At 40.7% G+C, this 18688-nt stretch overlaps 1 protein-coding gene across 1 annotated transcript in view; it reads left to right on the top strand.

Moving 5' to 3' along the window:
• Positions 1 to 1172: 1172 nt before the first annotated feature.
• LOC144633655 (uncharacterized) overlaps positions 1173 to 18688 on the top strand; it is a 52805-nt gene continuing 35289 nt past the window's right edge. The window contains exons 1-7 of the mRNA XM_078492502.1: positions 1173 to 1644; positions 1727 to 1798; positions 1910 to 1981; positions 6915 to 6974; positions 8557 to 8631; positions 10800 to 10877; positions 17688 to 17759. Coding sequence (XP_078348628.1) covers positions 1235 to 1644; positions 1727 to 1798; positions 1910 to 1981; positions 6915 to 6974; positions 8557 to 8631; positions 10800 to 10877; positions 17688 to 17759 — 839 coding nt within the window. The 5' untranslated portion in view covers positions 1173 to 1234. The remainder of the gene's footprint in view (positions 1645 to 1726; positions 1799 to 1909; positions 1982 to 6914; positions 6975 to 8556; positions 8632 to 10799; positions 10878 to 17687; positions 17760 to 18688) is intronic.

Raw genomic sequence — 18688 nt, 5'->3', positions numbered from 1 at the left:
GAGTTTGGTCCTTTTTCACAGAATAAAAATAAATTGAGAAAAATTAGGTGAACGCGCGCACGCGGGGCGATATTAGTAGTATCACACCTAAACCTCCGTCTTTCGAACCTTGGTCTGTAGTAAGACAAAGTATTCAATAGTAGTAATACCGATAAATGTCGAATGTTGAAAAAGTAGTTTCAACCACAATATTCGAATGATAGAGACCGAAGCGTTATACAATTTTACATTTTTTACTCAGTTACTTATTTTTAAGTTCTACATTTTGTTTTTATATAATACGAGGGGAGCAAGGTATCGAAAGTAATTGTCGTTCAAATTGACTGTGGAATGAGCGTAGGAGTTCGCGTCAAGCTCTTGCTTTGTCCCAGAAGAAACCCAAAAGGGATATTACAAAATATTTCGACTCTTCCATTATCAATTTTTTTGTGAGTGTGCTGTCGAAAGCAAAAATTGAACAGAGGACATTACTTCCAAAAACTGCAATACTAAAAACTTGATGTTCAGGCATTATTAGACGATGCTAATATTTTTTTCAATTCTGTTGTTTGTTTGTTTGTTTGTTTGTTTTAGTAAAGCAAGTAATATTGGGCTGGCAATTGCTATTATAAAGTCGAATTGGACTCGATTAATCACTTAAAACTTTACCTTTTCACAAAATCATATCATTCTGGACGAATTCGAAATCACTTGTTCAATATGCTTGAACACACCCAAGCTTTCGATCCTTTCTCCGATGGAAACTTTTTAGGGGTCATTCTTTGTGAATGGCAGAGCCTCCGGGCTCTCAACTAAGCTTTAAAACGTCCGAATTGTCATATTACAGCTCAGTTGGTCACGGCATGTGGCGGAGGCAGTTAGTTTTGTTAACGTCTCTAATAGGCAGCTTGCATTGAAGTCACGGATAGACGTATGAGTTTGACTTTATAAAGGCAGGTTATTTTAAACGAGAACTTAATAGCGTACCTTATTGTTACTTATTTTCGCGGGACTTAATTTTCGCGATTTTCGCAGTTTTCAAAAAATCGCGAAATTAAAGACCCGCGAAAATTTATTTCAAACGTTTTCTATTGTATTTTTTATGCTAATTAGGTATTTTTGGCCAAATCGCGAAAATTAAGTGCCGCGAAATATGCCTGTTCCATTTTCGCGAAATTAAGTTCCCGCGAAAATAAGTAACAATAAAGTAGCAGAAAGAATTTATTTATTGTTTGTTTTTCTTCCATACCAAACTATGTCCTTCAAAAGGAATGGCGGCTGCAGATGGCAGATGAAGAACGCAGGTTGTAGAAAAAAGATGACTATTTTAATCGATAAAATTGGTCATATGCAGCGGGTACATCGTGAGCTCAAATCTCGAAGAGAACATGTCATTATATCTGTTTCTTTAAGCTTTATCACACACCATTGTGTGACCAATACTCGATTATATTTTGTTTTATCCCAGACGGCAGCAGTTGGCACTACAGTGATGTGTTCAATTCTTCTGAAGCTGATCACCTTGGTTCTGTGGCTTGTAGTGACGTGTGGAAGCGCTTGCCCAGACGAGTGTACCTGTGCTCCTTTTGGTAAGACGCGTGTTAGAGTAAAATGCAACGCCACTGGGTACATACCGAGAGGGATTCCTTTCAACACAGTGGAGCTGTAAGTTCTTTGTGAAATCTTTGACTAAATTCACCGCGACTGATTCTCAATTACTTCGAAATGTTGTGATTTCTCCCTTTAGAGATCTCTATGGATGCTATTTGTCTTCCATTTCGGAAGACTCGTTTGCAAATCTTAAATGGTTGAAGAAACTGTAAGTAAAAGTTAAAAATCATAATTGATAATGATTTAGTCAATCATTTTTATACACTATGCTCGTGACTAAACAAAACCTGCCAAATCTTTTCTTATTTTTTTTTTTCAGAGACCTCTCGAGAAACTTCCTGCAGGTTATTCCACAAAACGCTTTCCGGAATCTGACGTCACTAAAAATAATGTAAGGACATTAGCTTTAGGGTACCAGTACACCTTCATTTTCTCCAAAATACGATACGATTCTCGTTTGATAAAAATTATATGTCATGGTTCCAGATTACTAACATCCCTGTGGCGAACATTTTTAGATATGGAGCCAGCCCAAATTAGCTACCTGAGCTCCGTACTGCGCATGTCCTAAATCACGACTACATGAAAACGAGGTTAAGACAAATAATCGTACAATTTGCCGTATTTTTTAACTGTAGCCAGTGTTTTGTGTTGGTTAAAAGCCTAACGGGTTCTATGTCACTTAGCGTATTGTGTTTAGTCATGTGACATGTCACCTGACCAGTCACATGACGTCATTTAAGCCGCCATCTTGGATCGGCCATCTTGGATTCCACCATGAGCTTAGAAAGACAGAAAATAAAAGAAATTAATGGAAAATCAAACCAGAATGCCTATGGAATGTAAAAATAAACAAATAATACGATTTAGTTTCAAAAAAACTGGAAAAGAATAAAGAAAAATGTTAATAATGACGATTTTTGGCCAGACCTGCTTGTAATTATGACGTTGCAATGACAACTTGAAATACTATGAACATATGTTTGACGTTTCAAAATTTCCACAAGGGATGAATATATTGCTACTGAAAGTTTCAGTATTATAGACTTAATCCCCTTTTAAAAATTTTGAAACACCTCACGGGGGATGGCATCCACCCGCTTCCCGCTTCCCGCGATGGATGATCAACCACTCTATGGACGTCATCAGGGCTGCCGTGCACCATGTGAATCCAGCTCAGATTCCGGTAATTGCCTTCGACCAGCCCTTGTTTGCGCTGGCTAAGCAGATCCAGTGGAGCTTTACCGGTACTTACGGAGAAGATCACTTTGTTTTAATGCTCGGTGGGCTTCACATTGAAATGACAGCCTATAAAGCACTTGGAAAATGGATGGATGGTACCGGATGGACGGAGGTTCTATCCACGGCAGGTGTAGCAACTCAAGGTGTGGCCAATTCGTTTCTCACCGCAAGCCACCTAACAAGAACAAGGCGTGCGCATCAAGTGACGGCTGCCAGTCTTCACCTTCTGCAGCATAAGGCCTACCAGGTATACGTTTCCACCGTAACTGACGGTCAAGAAGTGAAGTCGTTTGATCAGTGGAAAGAAGAGATGTCAAAAAAGTACCCACTGTTTCTATACTGGGATCGAGTTCTTCATTTTGAAATTTGCTGTTTGCAACTTGCTCGAGCTTTCAGAGAAGCTGACTTTGCCCTCTATGTTTATGCGCTGATCAAGATTATCCCTTGGATGTTTGCCCTGGACCAGATCAATTACGCAAGGTGGCTTTCAGTTCACATTCGGGACATGTGTGAGCTTCCTGTCCAACATCAAGATGTGTTCCAAAAGTTTTGCCATGGATCATTTGTGGTACACAAGTCGGAGAGGCTGTTCTCCTCCATCGCACTTGATCAAGCCCATGAGCAGCTAAATTCAGAAGTAAAGGGAGAGGGAGGAGCAGTTGGGTTGACAGAGAACCCTGCAGCACTCAGAAGGTGGATGGTAGGTGGGCCGGAAGTAGCGCGTATGACAAACGAATTTGAAGATTCAACGCGAGCACCAAAGTATCAACATCATGAACAAACACCAGCTACACAAGCCGCATTTGCAACAGATGTCCTGAACGTTGCCTCATCGCTCGAAGAGCTAGGAAATCCTTTCTGTGAAAAGAGCAAAGATCTAATAGCAGTGCACACAAGAGATGTCGCAGACGAAACCATCATAAACACAGTACAAAATGTTATCTCGATCGGAGAGGCTCAATTTAACACATTCGTTCAGGAACGGTTTATCGACCGAAGCAAGCCGGTGACAGGCACCATCAAAAAGAACAAGTTGCCGATGTTCGCCACTTCAAGCAAGAAAGCACCCTCAAAAGATAAGGAAAAGATTGGAATTCTCAAAGAGGACTGCGCCCTCTTCTCTAGGCTTTACATTGCATGCCAGAGTCGTGATGGAGATTTGGAAGAGTTTTTCAAGTTCGAGAACCAGCCGTGGCCACCCTCCCTATCTCACCTAGGTCAGCTAAGAGAAGGGCAGAAGGCAGATCTTGTCAAGTCCCTTAAGGCTGTTGCTTCCCCAGAGACAGGACAGCCAACTCCAGATGCAATCATACTGGATGGAGCAGTTATCGTCCAGATGCTGCCGCCAGGAACGGTACGTACCTTTGAAGAGTACTGCCAAACAGTGTTTGGTCCCTACATTGCAAGACAGCTCCAGTCTGTGAAACGAGTAGATTTGGTGTGGGACGTGTATAAAGAGGGATCGCTGAAGAAAGCAACGCGCGAAAGAAGAGGCACTGGTCAGCGCCGTCAAGTCACAACGTCAACGCGAATCCCCACAGACTGGAAAGGCTTTCTTCGAAATGATGAGAACAAGAATGAGCTGTTTCTTCTTTTAGCAAGCTACGTTGTGTCAATGGAGATACCCCGTGACAAGGAGTTGTATACCACTTCTGGAGAGAGTGTCTTGTCATCCACCAACAGATTAGACCTGGCTAGCCTTGCACCATGCACCCATGAAGAGGCAGACACACGTCTGATGGTACACGTTTTGGATGCCAGTCTCTGTGGACATCAGAGAATAATGATTAGGACCAACGACACAGACGTAGTTGTTTTAGCTGCATCCATTGTAAACACCATCCCAGCAGAGGAACTGTGGGTCGCATATGGCACAGAGAAACACTTGCAGAACATTGCTGCCCATGCCATTGCTTCATCGTTAGGGCGTGAAAGAGCTGCAGTTTTGCCCATGTTCCACGCCCTAACTGGATGCGACACCGTTTCCTTCTTCGCGGGCAGAGGAAAGAAGACGGCATGGGACATCTGGGATGTATTCCCAGAGCTAACATCTACTCTGCTTGCCTCATCCTCCTTACCTGAAGTGGTCGACGATGCTTCCTTGGCGGTGATTGAACGTTTTGTTGTTCTTCTATACGACCGCACAAGTAATCTGGCAAAGGTAAATGAAGAGAGACAGGAACTCTTTTCTAAGAAGTCTAGGACCCTGGAAAAGATTCCACCAACCCAAGCGGCACTCCTACAACACACAAAGCGTGCAGTGTATCAAGGTGGATATGTTTGGGCCCAAACAATTTTAACGCAACCAGTTCTTCCAAGCCCTTCTGAATGGGGCTGGCAACGTAATGACAAGGCTTGGATTCCAGTTTGGACGACACAGCCCCAGATGAAGGATACTTGCTACGAACTCATCCGCTGCACCTGCAAGACTGCATGCACAGGTCGTTGTAAGTGTGCAAAGGCAAGCTTGGCTTGCACAGGCTTGTGTAACTGCGGTGGTAACTGTAACTGACTTAGCTATAATGTAACTACCGCAAAATAGCATGAGATATTAAAGGAATGGATGGATTAGAGAAACATCATACACAATTTACTAGCAGAATCTCTGTCAGCTTATCTATGACGAATGTACCTTTAGCACTATTCTAAGAAAACATGCAGTGAATTAGAGTGGGATGTACAATGTAAACAACAAATGTCGAAAAACATGTCATTAAACAGCATAAAAAGTTTGATATTGTTGTCTCTAATCACAAACACGATCAATTTAGGCCTATACTAAAATCAAGTGATAAACTATACTGTAAAATGTGGTCACTTGTCTTAGCCTCGTTTTCATGCACATGTGCTTTGGGACATGTACAGAACAAAGATCCAGTAGCTGAAAAAATCCTGGTTCCCTGCATTGAAATGCTTCTTTTGAAGATGTAACTGTCTCATACAGTGTCATACTTTTCTCCAAAATAACCTACAGTATTTCTTAATAACTTGACCTTTCAGACGAGTCACGTGACAGGTCACTTGATTGACAGGTCATCTGACTGAATAAAAATATTGCCCATGCCAACATAAGCATTATTAAACGTCAAAAGGTTACTTTTAAACAGAAACTACATTACAAAGAAGGATTATTTGTCTGAGCCTCGTTTTCATGTAGTCGTGATTTGGGACATGCGCAGTACGAAGCTCCAGAAGCTAATTTGGGCTGGCTCCATATCTGAAAATGTTCGCCAGGAAGATGTTAGTAATCTGGCAAAGTTTCATGCTTTTATCAAAAAGTGAACAATTTTGGTCGTTAGCAGCTGGACTCACTGCTATTTAAGCGTGTTAGGAACGACTTAGACAGTGCAACTCTGGCACATGCGCAAAGGTAACGACCAGTTTAGACACCTTTTGCTGGTTTTTGTTTGTTTGGTTGTTTTTGTTTGTTTGTTTGTTCGTTTTTGTTTGTTTGTTCGTTTTTGTTTGTTTGTTTGTTTTTGTTTGGGGGAGGGAGGATTATCACTTGCTTGTGGATGTCGCGTACGACACGAATAAAGTAGCAGGTTATTAAACGTTACGCCGACTTTGCTAAGTATAAATTGACGTATTTCTAAGTCAAAATTTGCGATTTTAAAGGTAAACGAACAATCTTGTGAAGCCGGTACAACATCGCACAAGTCCCGATTCCACGCTAAATCCTCGCATCGATAGCCAATCAGAATGCGAGAATTATCTGAGCAGTGCGATTCCATGGCAAACTGTATAGGGCCTTACAAAAATGCAACGTTATACAAATGAACCTGATTAAACAGCTTTCTTTTTTTTAAGGAATTGATATAGCTGCTATCAACACGACTATGTATTCATTTGCCGTATACACAAATCTCTGCTGATGAAAAAGGAAAGAAGCAAAAATATTATTGAAATGTTAAACATGTTTCTCTTTTTATTGTGGCTTTTTATACAAAAGCTTTTCTGATAAAGTATCGACCGGTTTGATAATTATTCGAGTTTAAATTTTGTCACCCAAGGAATTTTCCCACCCAATTAGCCACTGAGGATTTCTTACTTTCTTGGAATTGTTTATGTTTTGGTTTAAGAAAACTTGAAAGCAACTTCATTAGAGGAGGATTTTACCTTCCAGAAAATGTGGAACACATGTGAGTATCTTCCGATATGCAAATGAATGAAATATCTTAAATATACCTCCTGTAGAAGTTCTCTTATTACGGTCCAATAGTTGTACGCAAAGCCTCGCAAGCCCTGTGAATAATGACAATAACTGCATGGCCTCGCATGCAATTTTCCATTTTTTCACTCGTGTTTTTCTCACAATTTCTCAAATGGAGAACATTAAAAAATTCCACTAAATTAATCGTAAACAGGCTTATTTAGATATATTCAAATTTTAACTTGGGTCTATTTCGATACAATAATATCCAAATTCCAATTTGGGATTTAAAACGAAGTTATTGGCATCAAGTTTAAGGTACAAATCAATATTTACATATCTTTTTTAACAAGGTTAGAGTTTTGATGTATGGTAACAGGCCCATCTTGTTCGTATTTTCTATATAAATGCTGGGGGATTTTATTTAAAGCGCGACCTTGTAAACCTGCGTTTATTTGAGCTTGTAATTTTCAGGGCGTTTGTTAAGCGAGGGTATTTTCACAAGAAACCGATTGAGCTGGATCACTGGAATTGTTTTATGAACCAAAAGGACCAATTTCTCCTGGAACAAAGTAAAATTAGCTTATTCGGGCCCTGTCGTTTAATCAAGAAATTAAGATATGTGGGACTAATAGAAAAGTTGAACATGTTGCAAAATAATTGTGTTCCGCGACTGCAAGCCGTCCATACATTATACTTTCTTTATTTTATTTTTAACAATTCATTTCATTTTCAACAATATTAAGATTTAGGGGTTTTTACAGCTTATGTAACAAGTCGGAATATATTTTCCTTTTTTTTTTTAAATTTGTTTCATTTGGGCTGTCAATCTTTGGTTTTAATGCTATTTTGTTTAATCTTCTTGTAGTATATTAAAGATGGCTTTCATGCACTGTAACGTAATTAAAATAACGTACGTCCGATGGTTAAAAAAATCCCACAAACATTCCCTACCAGAAACGAGGGAAATTAATTTAGTTGTCTGGAGTAAATTTTTAAGTATTTAGCAACGATAAACCAGAGTCGTTCGACCCAGGTAAAATTAATCGTTGCAGGAACTGTGAAAATTTGCAAAAGCGCTAGTTAAGATTCAAAAGTTTTTCAACTTCGACAAAGGAATCTTCGTACATTTCTTTTCCGCAAACTATTTGCATGACAATCACAAAGTTGGCTCTGGAAGTGGAAGCAGGGTAAGCCTTGGTGGAGGACCACTCACTTTTAAGATACGGTGACCTGCTGAGGGGAGGGGGGCCAAAGTCATGTCTTTTCCATGTCAACACTTTACATATGTAAGACCCGCCTACTTGGAACAAGTCGGGACATAAAAAGTGTGCACGAAACCAGAAGGGCTAAGTTTTTGTTTGGCGAACAGGGGCAACTTTTTCGTAACAATCGGTAAAAATGGCTCAGGGGCTGACAGGGTAATCCTCCTTCGAGGGAAATTGTTTCTCCATTTAAACGGTCCCTAACGTTCTCCTCACAAACAGTTATTGTAGATATGAATTCGAACGTGCATGAATAATAAACTGAATTTCATCATAATACGTTATTTAATTGATTACTTTTCTCAGTTCACTGAAACGCAACTTGCTCTCTTTTGACGGCTTGAAATTTATTCTCAAAGGATTAAAAAATCTACGCCTCCTGTAAGTATATATCTATCTTATTCAAAATATTAATGAGTTAAACAATGCATAAACTCCGTATTTTGTAAGCCATGTAAACGACTTTCGTTATTTTTCGTTAAGTGCGGTACTGCAATACTTATTGTAGGACAACTTGCCCCTTGAAAAAAGTCGGAGGGGGAGGATGGAAAATATGAATTATGCTTTCTTCAGCCTAGTCCCTTTGCGTGCGCGGCGTAAAGGCGTCTACGCTCTGCGTAAGCGGTGAGGTCACCAAAGAGCCCGTCCCAGGTTTTGTGTGGTCACTGCAACAAGAGTGAGCCCCTAGGAACTAGGCCGAGGGTGCCTTATTATTTCGCGCGTATCTAAGTTGGCTGGCAACGGTTTGAAACCAGCACATGCCAGCTCCCATACTTTGATTGATCAATATTACCATTGTTTATTACTTGGAACTACAAATATAATATCGAACGACCGCCCAATAATTGGTATGTTCATTTGCTTTACATAACAAGTTACCATGACAGCGGTATAAGCTGACAAAAACACCATTAAGTGGGATGACTCTTAAGAGGCTGTCCGCCAAAGGATTAACCACTCAATTTGGATCAAAATTTCGATTTCCTTTAAACTTTCTCCACAAAATTATATTAGTATTATCATTCTTGATAATACTCGAGATTTTGAGGCGAAAATAATCAATACCCGAAACCCACAAAACGGGCCTTTTAGCAAGCCGGAATTAGCCCATTTTTAGATGCTTGCCGCCAAGCGTATATTTAGTGGACGAATAAAAGAATAACACCACATCATAGTACTTGATAAAAATGGTAAAACCAAATCAAATCATTTCAAATTACTAAAATGACAGTCATTTAGACAAGACAATGTCGACACCATTTGCAATAAAGGACGAAGTGCCAAAGCAAAATAGAAGCAAAATTTTCCAAAATTCTTACTTTTAAATTTTTCTGAAAGGTATTAAGAAGAGTACAGTTCTTCAAATCCAGCATGCAGCCGTACTCAAATGTCACTAGCACAATTCCAATTGTTTTTTTTAATTTCGACTTCTTCTAACTTATTCGCAAACGTAAATAACCTGCTATCATAAAAAGGAAAATATTTAAACTGTCACCTTAAAATTCCCACCGCTCCACTTATACGGCATTATTTCCATGGCATTATGTGAGATTATTTCCACTTTCTCGGCCACGCTACTTGTTATGCCCAGCAAAGTTCGAGTTCCTCTTATACTTAGGTTGCTACCCGGGGTTGCTGCCATATGTGCATAAATACTCAATGTTTCCGAAGAGGTCCGTGGGACAAGTGTAAGTAATCGTCTCAACATTTTTCTGTTTGACGAATACAATAGCAGCATCAAAAGGAAGGAAAAAAATCGAGCAGGTTTGTTTGAAAAGCCAGCCGCCATGCTCGTTTTAAGAACTGACGCTGACCACATCAACAAATAATTATTGCCAAGCTCATCAATGGAAAATCGATGTTAAAATGCTTTCTAAGCTATTGCGCTACGAGACAATGTCCAAAAAGGAAAACTAATCATTTTCTGTTATCTTAAACGAAGAGTGTGGGCCAACCTATAGCCTATTTGTCCTTTCCTCCACTGACAGTCCACTCCACATCTTATCCTGACTATGAGGATTCTTGCCAGAAATTTCCCTACAATGGACAGTAAGCTAAAACCTCGCCTTTTTTACATTCCTTAAGACGTTTTTTCTTTGCTAGTCTGATGGTTAGCCTTCTCTTCCTGCCAGCTCGTTTGGATTTTCATGTGCTTCCATATATTCTTCAACAGTTGATGTATTTTGTTTGTTGGGAACTCTTCATCTGCCTTTAGTAATTCAGCCGTGATAGAGTCGATTCCCGGTGCTATCCCATTTTGTAACTTTCGTATTGCAGCCTCAACTTCTCTTGAGTGTTAATTCACGTGAGCCATGAGTACTTAAAGCTAAAATTAAGGGTGTTTTGACAGGTTATACCTTTTGTTGTAGTAACCTGTTATGTTAAAAAATGACCACAATTTTTAAAAAAAACAGTGGAAACCGTTTTCAGCCACCGTAAGTCGTTAACATAGGTTAATCGGAGCAATTTTAAGCCATTTATCTCAACATTGTTCATCCTACAAAGCTTTCTGTTTCAGCGCTGTTGTTTACGTACGTAATTTTTTACAGGAATATTGATAAGAATGGACAGATTGGATCTTCCCTCGTGTCAAATTTTTTTGATGGTTTTGACAGGATGGATTATTTGTAAGTTTAGTAACTTAGTCTGCCCATGACTGCCGCATGGATGCTGTGAATCCCTTAGAATAGACACGCCCACAAGTAGTAGGGTCCATTTTTTTCATTGTTGATTGGCTCTAAATGGAATCTTGATTCGAAATTTTTTGTACTTAAAAAATTAAGAAAGATAAAAGCTAAATCTAAATGTATATTCAACCTTGCTATTGTGTTTAAAATATCACTAGTTTAAAATGTGATGAAGGCACTTATGTTTACCATCGGTTGGTCTTGTTTTAGTCTTAAAGGACTGTGTCACGGCTGATTGAAGTTTATTCTATTTAGTTTTGCCCAATACTTGCTATGAATCCTAATTTTTACAAAGGAATTACTTCTATGGATCGAAATGACAAAACCATAGCTTCATTGGAACCACATTTGTCTCCCGGGCGATACAATTTAAAGTTACAAGCAAACGAGATTAACTTTGAAAATTGTTCAGCCCAACAATATTTCAAAAACCCATATCGCAATCCGTTTCAATCTTCGTCACTTTTGGCCATCCGTACCTTCTTTTGTATTTTTTGTGTTATCGAAATGTCCCTTCACTATTTTAAGGGATTATTTTTATATTTCACTAAACTTGAAGCTCGTTTTCCCATGCCTAATTTTGGCTAAAATTCGTGACGCAGTCCCTTTAACAACATTTTTTTTTAAGAGTGACTTTTACGATCGGCCAAGCAAAAATTCGATTTCGTGGCAGAAATTGAGAAATCGATTTTCTTCATTTTTTTGCTCATTAATAGCTTTAAGGTAGATAAGAAACCTGATGTAGTTTGTTTCCCCTAGAAGTCTTCTAATTTCAAGAAAAGAAAGAAAATCGATTTAGGTGGTCGAAGTCACAAATTTCCTAACTTTTAAACCCGAAATTAGCTATTATGAACACTCCTCGCGTTCGCTTAAAAAACCGCGCAGAGAAACATTTGAATGAAATAGTAATTTTCAACGGCAGTATTTAGCATGTGGTATAACAATAATTTTTTCAATTCTCGCTCAAACATTCATACAGATATTCCTATTAAACATACCTGAGAATTGGCTTGGGTTATTGGAAAGATTCTCACTTAGAGAGCATCAAACTTCGGCAAATTCTCACAGCATGACCGTAAACTGTGTAAATACTTCTAATTGCCAAACGCCACGATAATGAATGTTTTAACCCCAAATGCTCGTCTTTCGTTCCTCTTGCCGAATGTTCCATTGCAAATTTCCCTTTTCAACAAAAGAGTAAGATAAAAAGCCAACCTGGGTCCATTTTGCCACAAGATCAGAATTGTGACTTACGTGACATAATACACGTGGCATGAAACACGATGTTGTGACGTAAGTGAGTCTGCGCAGTAAGAGCTCTGGGGTCGAGAATGTCACGGAGTTAAAATAACGCAGAACAATTCTCCAGCAAACCGCCAAGGCAGTTTGAAGAAGCAAATTGATCGTTCTGGAGTTCTGTACACACTTTCGTCAAGAGAAAAAAACCACGATAAAGGTAAATTGCTAAGGATGAAGATGCAAAAGGAATTTCGCGCTAAACAGTTGCTTTGTTGTATTTTGGACCCAAGAAATGTTTAGCTGTAAGACAGGCTATTTTGATCGATAACACAACATTTTGTGGGACTACGATGCATTGGTAAATATGCTGCCTTCAACAACCCAAGCCAATTCTCAGGTATGTCTTAGATATACATTTACATGTGTGTTTAAACGACAATTGAGAAAATTTGGAGTTATACCAAATATTTAATAGTTCCGTTGAAAACTGCTGTTTAATTCGATTTTCTAGTGTCGTGAAAAGTATTCCCCACCTTTTTAATTATTTCAGTTCGAAGAGTTTTGCTTAAGCCCTGGAATTTTATTTTAGCGAATGGAAAAGAGTTTCTCTGTTGATAGAAAGCATCCAAAGTTTTCAATGTGGCTTTGTTTGTGAACGCGACGAGAGTTAACGATAGCGAATTTCGGGTTTAAAATTGTGTCACTTTGAGGCTCCGATCACGAAAACTGACTTTGTTTTTGTTTTCTCGAAATTAGAAGACTTCTGGGGGGAACAAAATACATCAGGTTTCTTATCTACCTAAAAGCTATTAACTACCTATTATTTCTTATCTACCTAAAAGCTATTAATGAGCAAAAATGAAGGAATTTGATTTTTCAAGTTTCTGCCACTGCAAGCGCGGTTTTGTAGTGTACTGGGAGGAGCAACGCGACGGCTAAAATCAACAACTGCTCGATGGCGGCCATGTGCTCAACTCGCTGGTTTTAATCCCATAATGCAACTCAATACAAATATACGTCACGCATACATTACGCATACATTACATCTTTTCCTCCCTTAGTTCAGAAACAGTCCCTTCAAAAAAACTCAACAGATTGTTTTATAATGTATCAATGTAAACATCAACTGATTGTTCCATAATGTCTCAATGTAAACATCAACTGATTGTTCCATAATGTCTCAATGTCCTTAGAAAATCACAGACTTGTTAACAAATTGAAATCTTAACAATGTTCACACAGTCACGTAATCCTTGAGATACTCTGGAGCTCTCCTAGAACGCTGAGACTTCCTAGACTGTGCCAGCGCTGGCATTGGTGGTTCTGCCTGAGGCCCTGGAATATGAACCTCTCCCTCTCTGCAAACTTCCTCAGTGGATGCACTCTCGTCCCCCACTTTCACATTGGAAAGCACACGGTTTTGCTCAGCAGACGTGGTTGATTCAGGCAAATCATCGTCCTCAATATCAATAGTGGGCACACCATGTCGTTTAAGGAGGTGATCCACATGTCGACGAGCCACCACCCCGTCTTCATACTTGACTGTATACGATAGTGGGCCGGTTCTACTTTCAATGTGTGCATTCTTCCACTTCAACCCCGGGTTAAAATTCTTTACTAGTACGCTGTCTCCCTCAGCAAACTGTCGTTCTTTTCTTGTGTTGTCATGCTGTCCCTTCTGTGACAGTTGTTGGGTCACTACGCGTTGTCTTACATCTGGTCGAATGAGATCCAGACGGGTTCGCAGACGACGGTTGAACAGAAGTTCAGCTGGTGTCACTCCAGTAGTGGTCTGGGGTGTCGATCTATAGGCTAACAAGAACCTGCTAAGCTTGGTGTGCACGGTACCTCCAGATTCGTCCATTTTCTTCATCCCTTCTTTGAATATGCGGACAGACCGCTCTGCCAGGCCATTAGAGGAAGGATGCCGAGGAGCTGTTTTCACATGTAAGATGCCATTCCTAGCCATGAAGTCACCAAATTCTTCACTTGTATATCCAGAGCCATTGTCCGAGACCACCATTTCAGGTAATCCGTGGGTGGCGAAAACCTGTCGGAGTTTCTCTATAGTAGCTGTTGCACTGGTACTGGATGTTGGGTAGACCTCAATCCACTTGCTGTATGCATCTACCACAATAAGAAACAACTGTCCCTTAAAGGGTCCTGCATGGTCGATGTGTATGCGGGACTAGGGTTTTTCAGGCCAATCCCAAGGATGGAGGGGTGCAGCAGCAGGTGCGGCGCTATGCAGCTGACATACTTCACATGACTTGACCATTTCCTCGATATCTGTGTCTAACCCTGGCCACCATAGGTAGCTGCGTGCCAGGTTCTTCATTCTCACCATTCCTGGGTGAGTAGCATGCAGGTCCTGCAAAAGCTGTCGCTGACCCTGAGCTGGAACAACCACACGGTTCCCCCACAAGATACATCCATTGTGTGTGCTTAATTCATCTCTTCTTACAAAGAATGGCTGCAAACTTCTATCGGGGCATTTATCACCCCAGCCCTGCTGAACTCTTCTAAAAACCTGTTGTAGCACTGGGTCTGAGGCTGTCCACTCTGCAATGTGATCTGCACACACTGGCATACCTTCCAGCCGCTCCAACAACAGTATAGTTTCACCGGGTATGGGTACCTTCACTACTGTGTCGGCCAAAGGTAAACGACTCAGACCATCAGCATTGCCATGTTTAGATCCCTCTCGGTATGTGAGGTCGTAGTCATAGCCTGCCAGAAGTAACGCCCACCTTTGAATTCTTGGTGATGCCATTGAGGGAACAGCTTTGTCTGCCTTAAACAGACCCAAAAGTGGCTTGTGGTCAGTAAAAATCTTGAACTTCTGTCCATACAGATACTGATGAAACTTCTTGATTCCAAATATCACAGCAGCTCCCTCCTTATCCAGTTGAGCATAGTTTCGTTCTGCTGGTGATAGGGTCCTTGATGCATACGAAATAGGCCTTTCCTCCCCATTGATAATGTTAGAGAGCACTGCTCCCAGTCCGTATGGTGAGGCATCACAGGACAACACAAGTTCCTTGCTTGGGTCATAATGGACTAACAAATCTAATGAACTTAACATGTTCTTAGCCTGAGTAAAAGCTTCCACCTGTCTTTTACCCCAAGTCCATTTGCAGTCTTTGGCAAGGAGTTCATGCAAGGGGGCCAATACAGTGGCCAGATTTGGCAAATAACAGGCATAGTAGTTTAACATTCCCAGAAAGGCCTGAAGTTCCTTGACATTTGTAGGTGCAGGCGCCTCGTGGATCGCTCTTACTTTGCTGTCTACGGGTTGAATGCCGTCGCTGTTGATGCGGTGCCCCAAATAAACCACCTCGTTCCGTAGAAAGACACACTTCTTCAGCTTTAGGCGCACGCCTGCCTTAGTTAATCGTGCCAGGACTTCCTTTAAATGTTTCAGGTGGTCGTGTCTTGTCTTGCCTGTCACGAGGATATCATCAATCCTGACAACAACTTGTGGTATTCCTTGAAGGAGGCTTTCAATGGTGCGTTGAAAAATTCCTGGGGCCGAAGAAATGCCGTACGGGAGACGATTGTATCTGAAGAGACCCTTGTGGGTGTTGATGGTTGTAAAACCTTTAGACTCCTCATCTAACTCCAGCTGTTGGTACGCTTGGCTTAAATCCAGCTTTGTGAATTCTTTGCCCCCTCCTAAGGTTGCATACAGATCTTCAATCTCGGGAATGGGGTAGTTGTCTAACTTGGCTGCTTGATTGATCGTTTGCTTGTAGTCCCCACAAATTCTGATGGTACCATCCTCTTTGACAATGGGGACAATGGGTGTGGCCCATTCTGAGAATTCAACTGATTCTATTGTCCCTTCTTTAACAACTCGATCCAATTCCAGTTCAATTTTCTCACGTAGGGCATAAGCTACAGGCCTAGCTTTAAGGTATCGTGGCTTCTCAGAAGGATCGATGTAGATTTTCGCCTTCACTCCCTCGACTTTCCCCAGACCCTCTTGGAAAATGGAGGAATGTGTCTCTAAAATTTCATTCAAGTCTTTATCCATGGTAGTTAAATTGAAAATCTCACTCCAATTTAATGTCAGATGTGAAAGCCAGTTACGCCCCATAAGGCATGGACCCTCTCCACTGATAATCACAGCTGGTAAAACACTCTTAGACCCATTGTACTCGACTTCTAGCTCACATTCCCCCACTACAGGTATGACTTCCCCTGTATAGGTACGCAGTACTGTATTCACAGCGTTAAGTTTCAACACCCTTTCCTGCTGGGACAACTGGCGAAATGTTTTCTCATTGATAACAGTTGTAGATGCCCCAGTGTCAATTTCCATATTCACTTTTATGCCATTAACTACCACTGTTACTTTGTACGGGTTATGGCCACCACTTGAACTAACACAAAACAACTGGCCATAAACATCTTCCTCATCCCCAGCATGCTCATCATAAACATTAACAACCTCTTCTAACTGGTGCAAGTTACCTGACCTCTGTTGACCCGGGTGCCTACTTTGATCACTTCTGTTCGGTTGAAATCCTTGTCTCTCACCTCTGGACGGACTTCTGGTGCGATTTGGACATCTGTCAGCAATATGGCCTCTTTGTTTGCAATAGTAACAGTTCAGTTCCTTAAACCTACATGTTTGTGCACTATGATTCCCTCCGCACCTAAAACACGGAGCTTTGTTTGGTGTGCGTCGATCATCTGCCCATTTCTTTCCAGCTTTTGTTCCATCGGCTTGCATAGTGACCTGATTTACCACCTCTGACAACTTCGCCTCCTGCAGCACAGCCATATTTTGCGTAGTGATTTCCATTGATGTTGCAATTTCGAAAGCCTTCTGAAATGTTAATTCCTTTTCCACAAGAAGGCGTCGCTGTATTTTCTCATCCTTAATTCCACAAACAATTCTGTCCCGTAGCATAGTCTCAAGGGTATCATTGTACCCACAATGTTCAGCCAAATTCCTAAGCGCCGCCACAAAATCTGCCACTGATTCTCCTTCGTTGCGAAAACGGTTGTTGAACTTAAACCTTTGTACAATTTCCGACGGTTTCGGAGCCGAATGATCCTGTATCAGCTTAACCAGGTCTTGATACGACTTTTCTCCCGGTTTGACAGGTGCCAAAAGGTCACACATTAATTTGTACACTTTACTTCCACATACGCTTAGCAGTATCGCTCGCCTTTTCGCCTTGTCGCCTGCGGTCTCATCGCCGATACCGTTCGCCTCAAAATAATGTCCAAGTCGTTCCGTATAATGCTCCCACGTTTCCGCCGTCTCTTCGAATGCCTCCACTCGGCCAAATAAAGTCGTCATCACGTTTCCTCGTCGCCAAATGTAGTGTACTAGGAGGAGCAACGCGACGGCTAAAATCAACAACTGCTCGATGGCGGCCATGTGCTCAACTCGCTGGTTTTAATCCCATAATGCAACTCAATACAAATATACGTCACGCATACATTACGCATACATTACAGGTTTTTATTTAAAGTTCTTCTTAATTTCCTTCTTAGAAGCTTGAGCAGTTGCAATATTGAACACATCGAGAGTGGATCTTTTCAAGCAATGCAAAATTTAACCCATCTGTAAGTAAATCATTCTTTTTATTTTGTTGTTTATACAACAGCTTGATTTAATTTTACAACGAGTCTTTCAAACTATTTTTTCAGCGTTTCGGGGTTACTGATGCTTAGCGACAAGATACGTATATAGATATAATTACACATTGAAAGCAAATGGGTTTAAAGTACGGTCCAATCCGTGCTCATTCAAGGAAGCCCTTAAATTAGCTGTGAGGATGAATAAAGGATAAAAGCTGCGTATTTTGTTTTGAGTCCGACATTTTGACTTTTTAATACTCGGTCTCGCAGTTTAGAGGTCTGGAATCGGGAAAGGTATATGGGGTCTGGAAAGGACGAATAAATGCGGAAATATTAATTCTCGGGACGACATACGATCGCAATACGAGTTTAATATATTGACAAGTGGTGAAATTCCATGGTCGCATGTTTCTGTCACTTGGGGGCCATGGAAGTGGAATACCATTTTACAACCGGAAGTAAAAATGCAACTTTGGGGAAAAGTTGGCAATAGACGTATGTTAGTCTAAAATAACATCTTGCACGTTCTTGTATCTATCAGCCAAGACGCTAAAATAACATATATTATAATAACATATTGGCTGCGGTCACATCTAGACTGCTAACTATAGTTAGGACGGCGTTAACTATAGTTAGCTATTTCGGTAATGTGACCGCTACTCTGTTCGCCCTAACTATAGTTAGAAAATTTACGCCTCGCTGATCCAAAACAATACACACTAACTATAGTTATACCCAAGCAAGGTTCATGGGTTAGTCTTTAGTTTACAAACGAAAAGCCAATCAGAATGCGACAATTCTTTTCGCACATGCGAGATGAACATAAATATGCAAAACAAAGCGTCAAGGGAAGGAAAACAAGAAAAACAACATGCCAAAAAATTACATATCATCAATGTTAGCAAAAGTAAAGC

Source organism: Oculina patagonica, chromosome 1, assembly GCF_052425735.1.
Source record: "Oculina patagonica isolate OP01 chromosome 1, crgOcupat, whole genome shotgun sequence".
Classification (NCBI taxonomy): domain Eukaryota; kingdom Metazoa; phylum Cnidaria; class Anthozoa; order Scleractinia; family Oculinidae; genus Oculina; species Oculina patagonica.
Note: the sequence above shows the minus strand (reverse complement) of the source record. Positions and strands in the feature narration are given on the sequence as shown.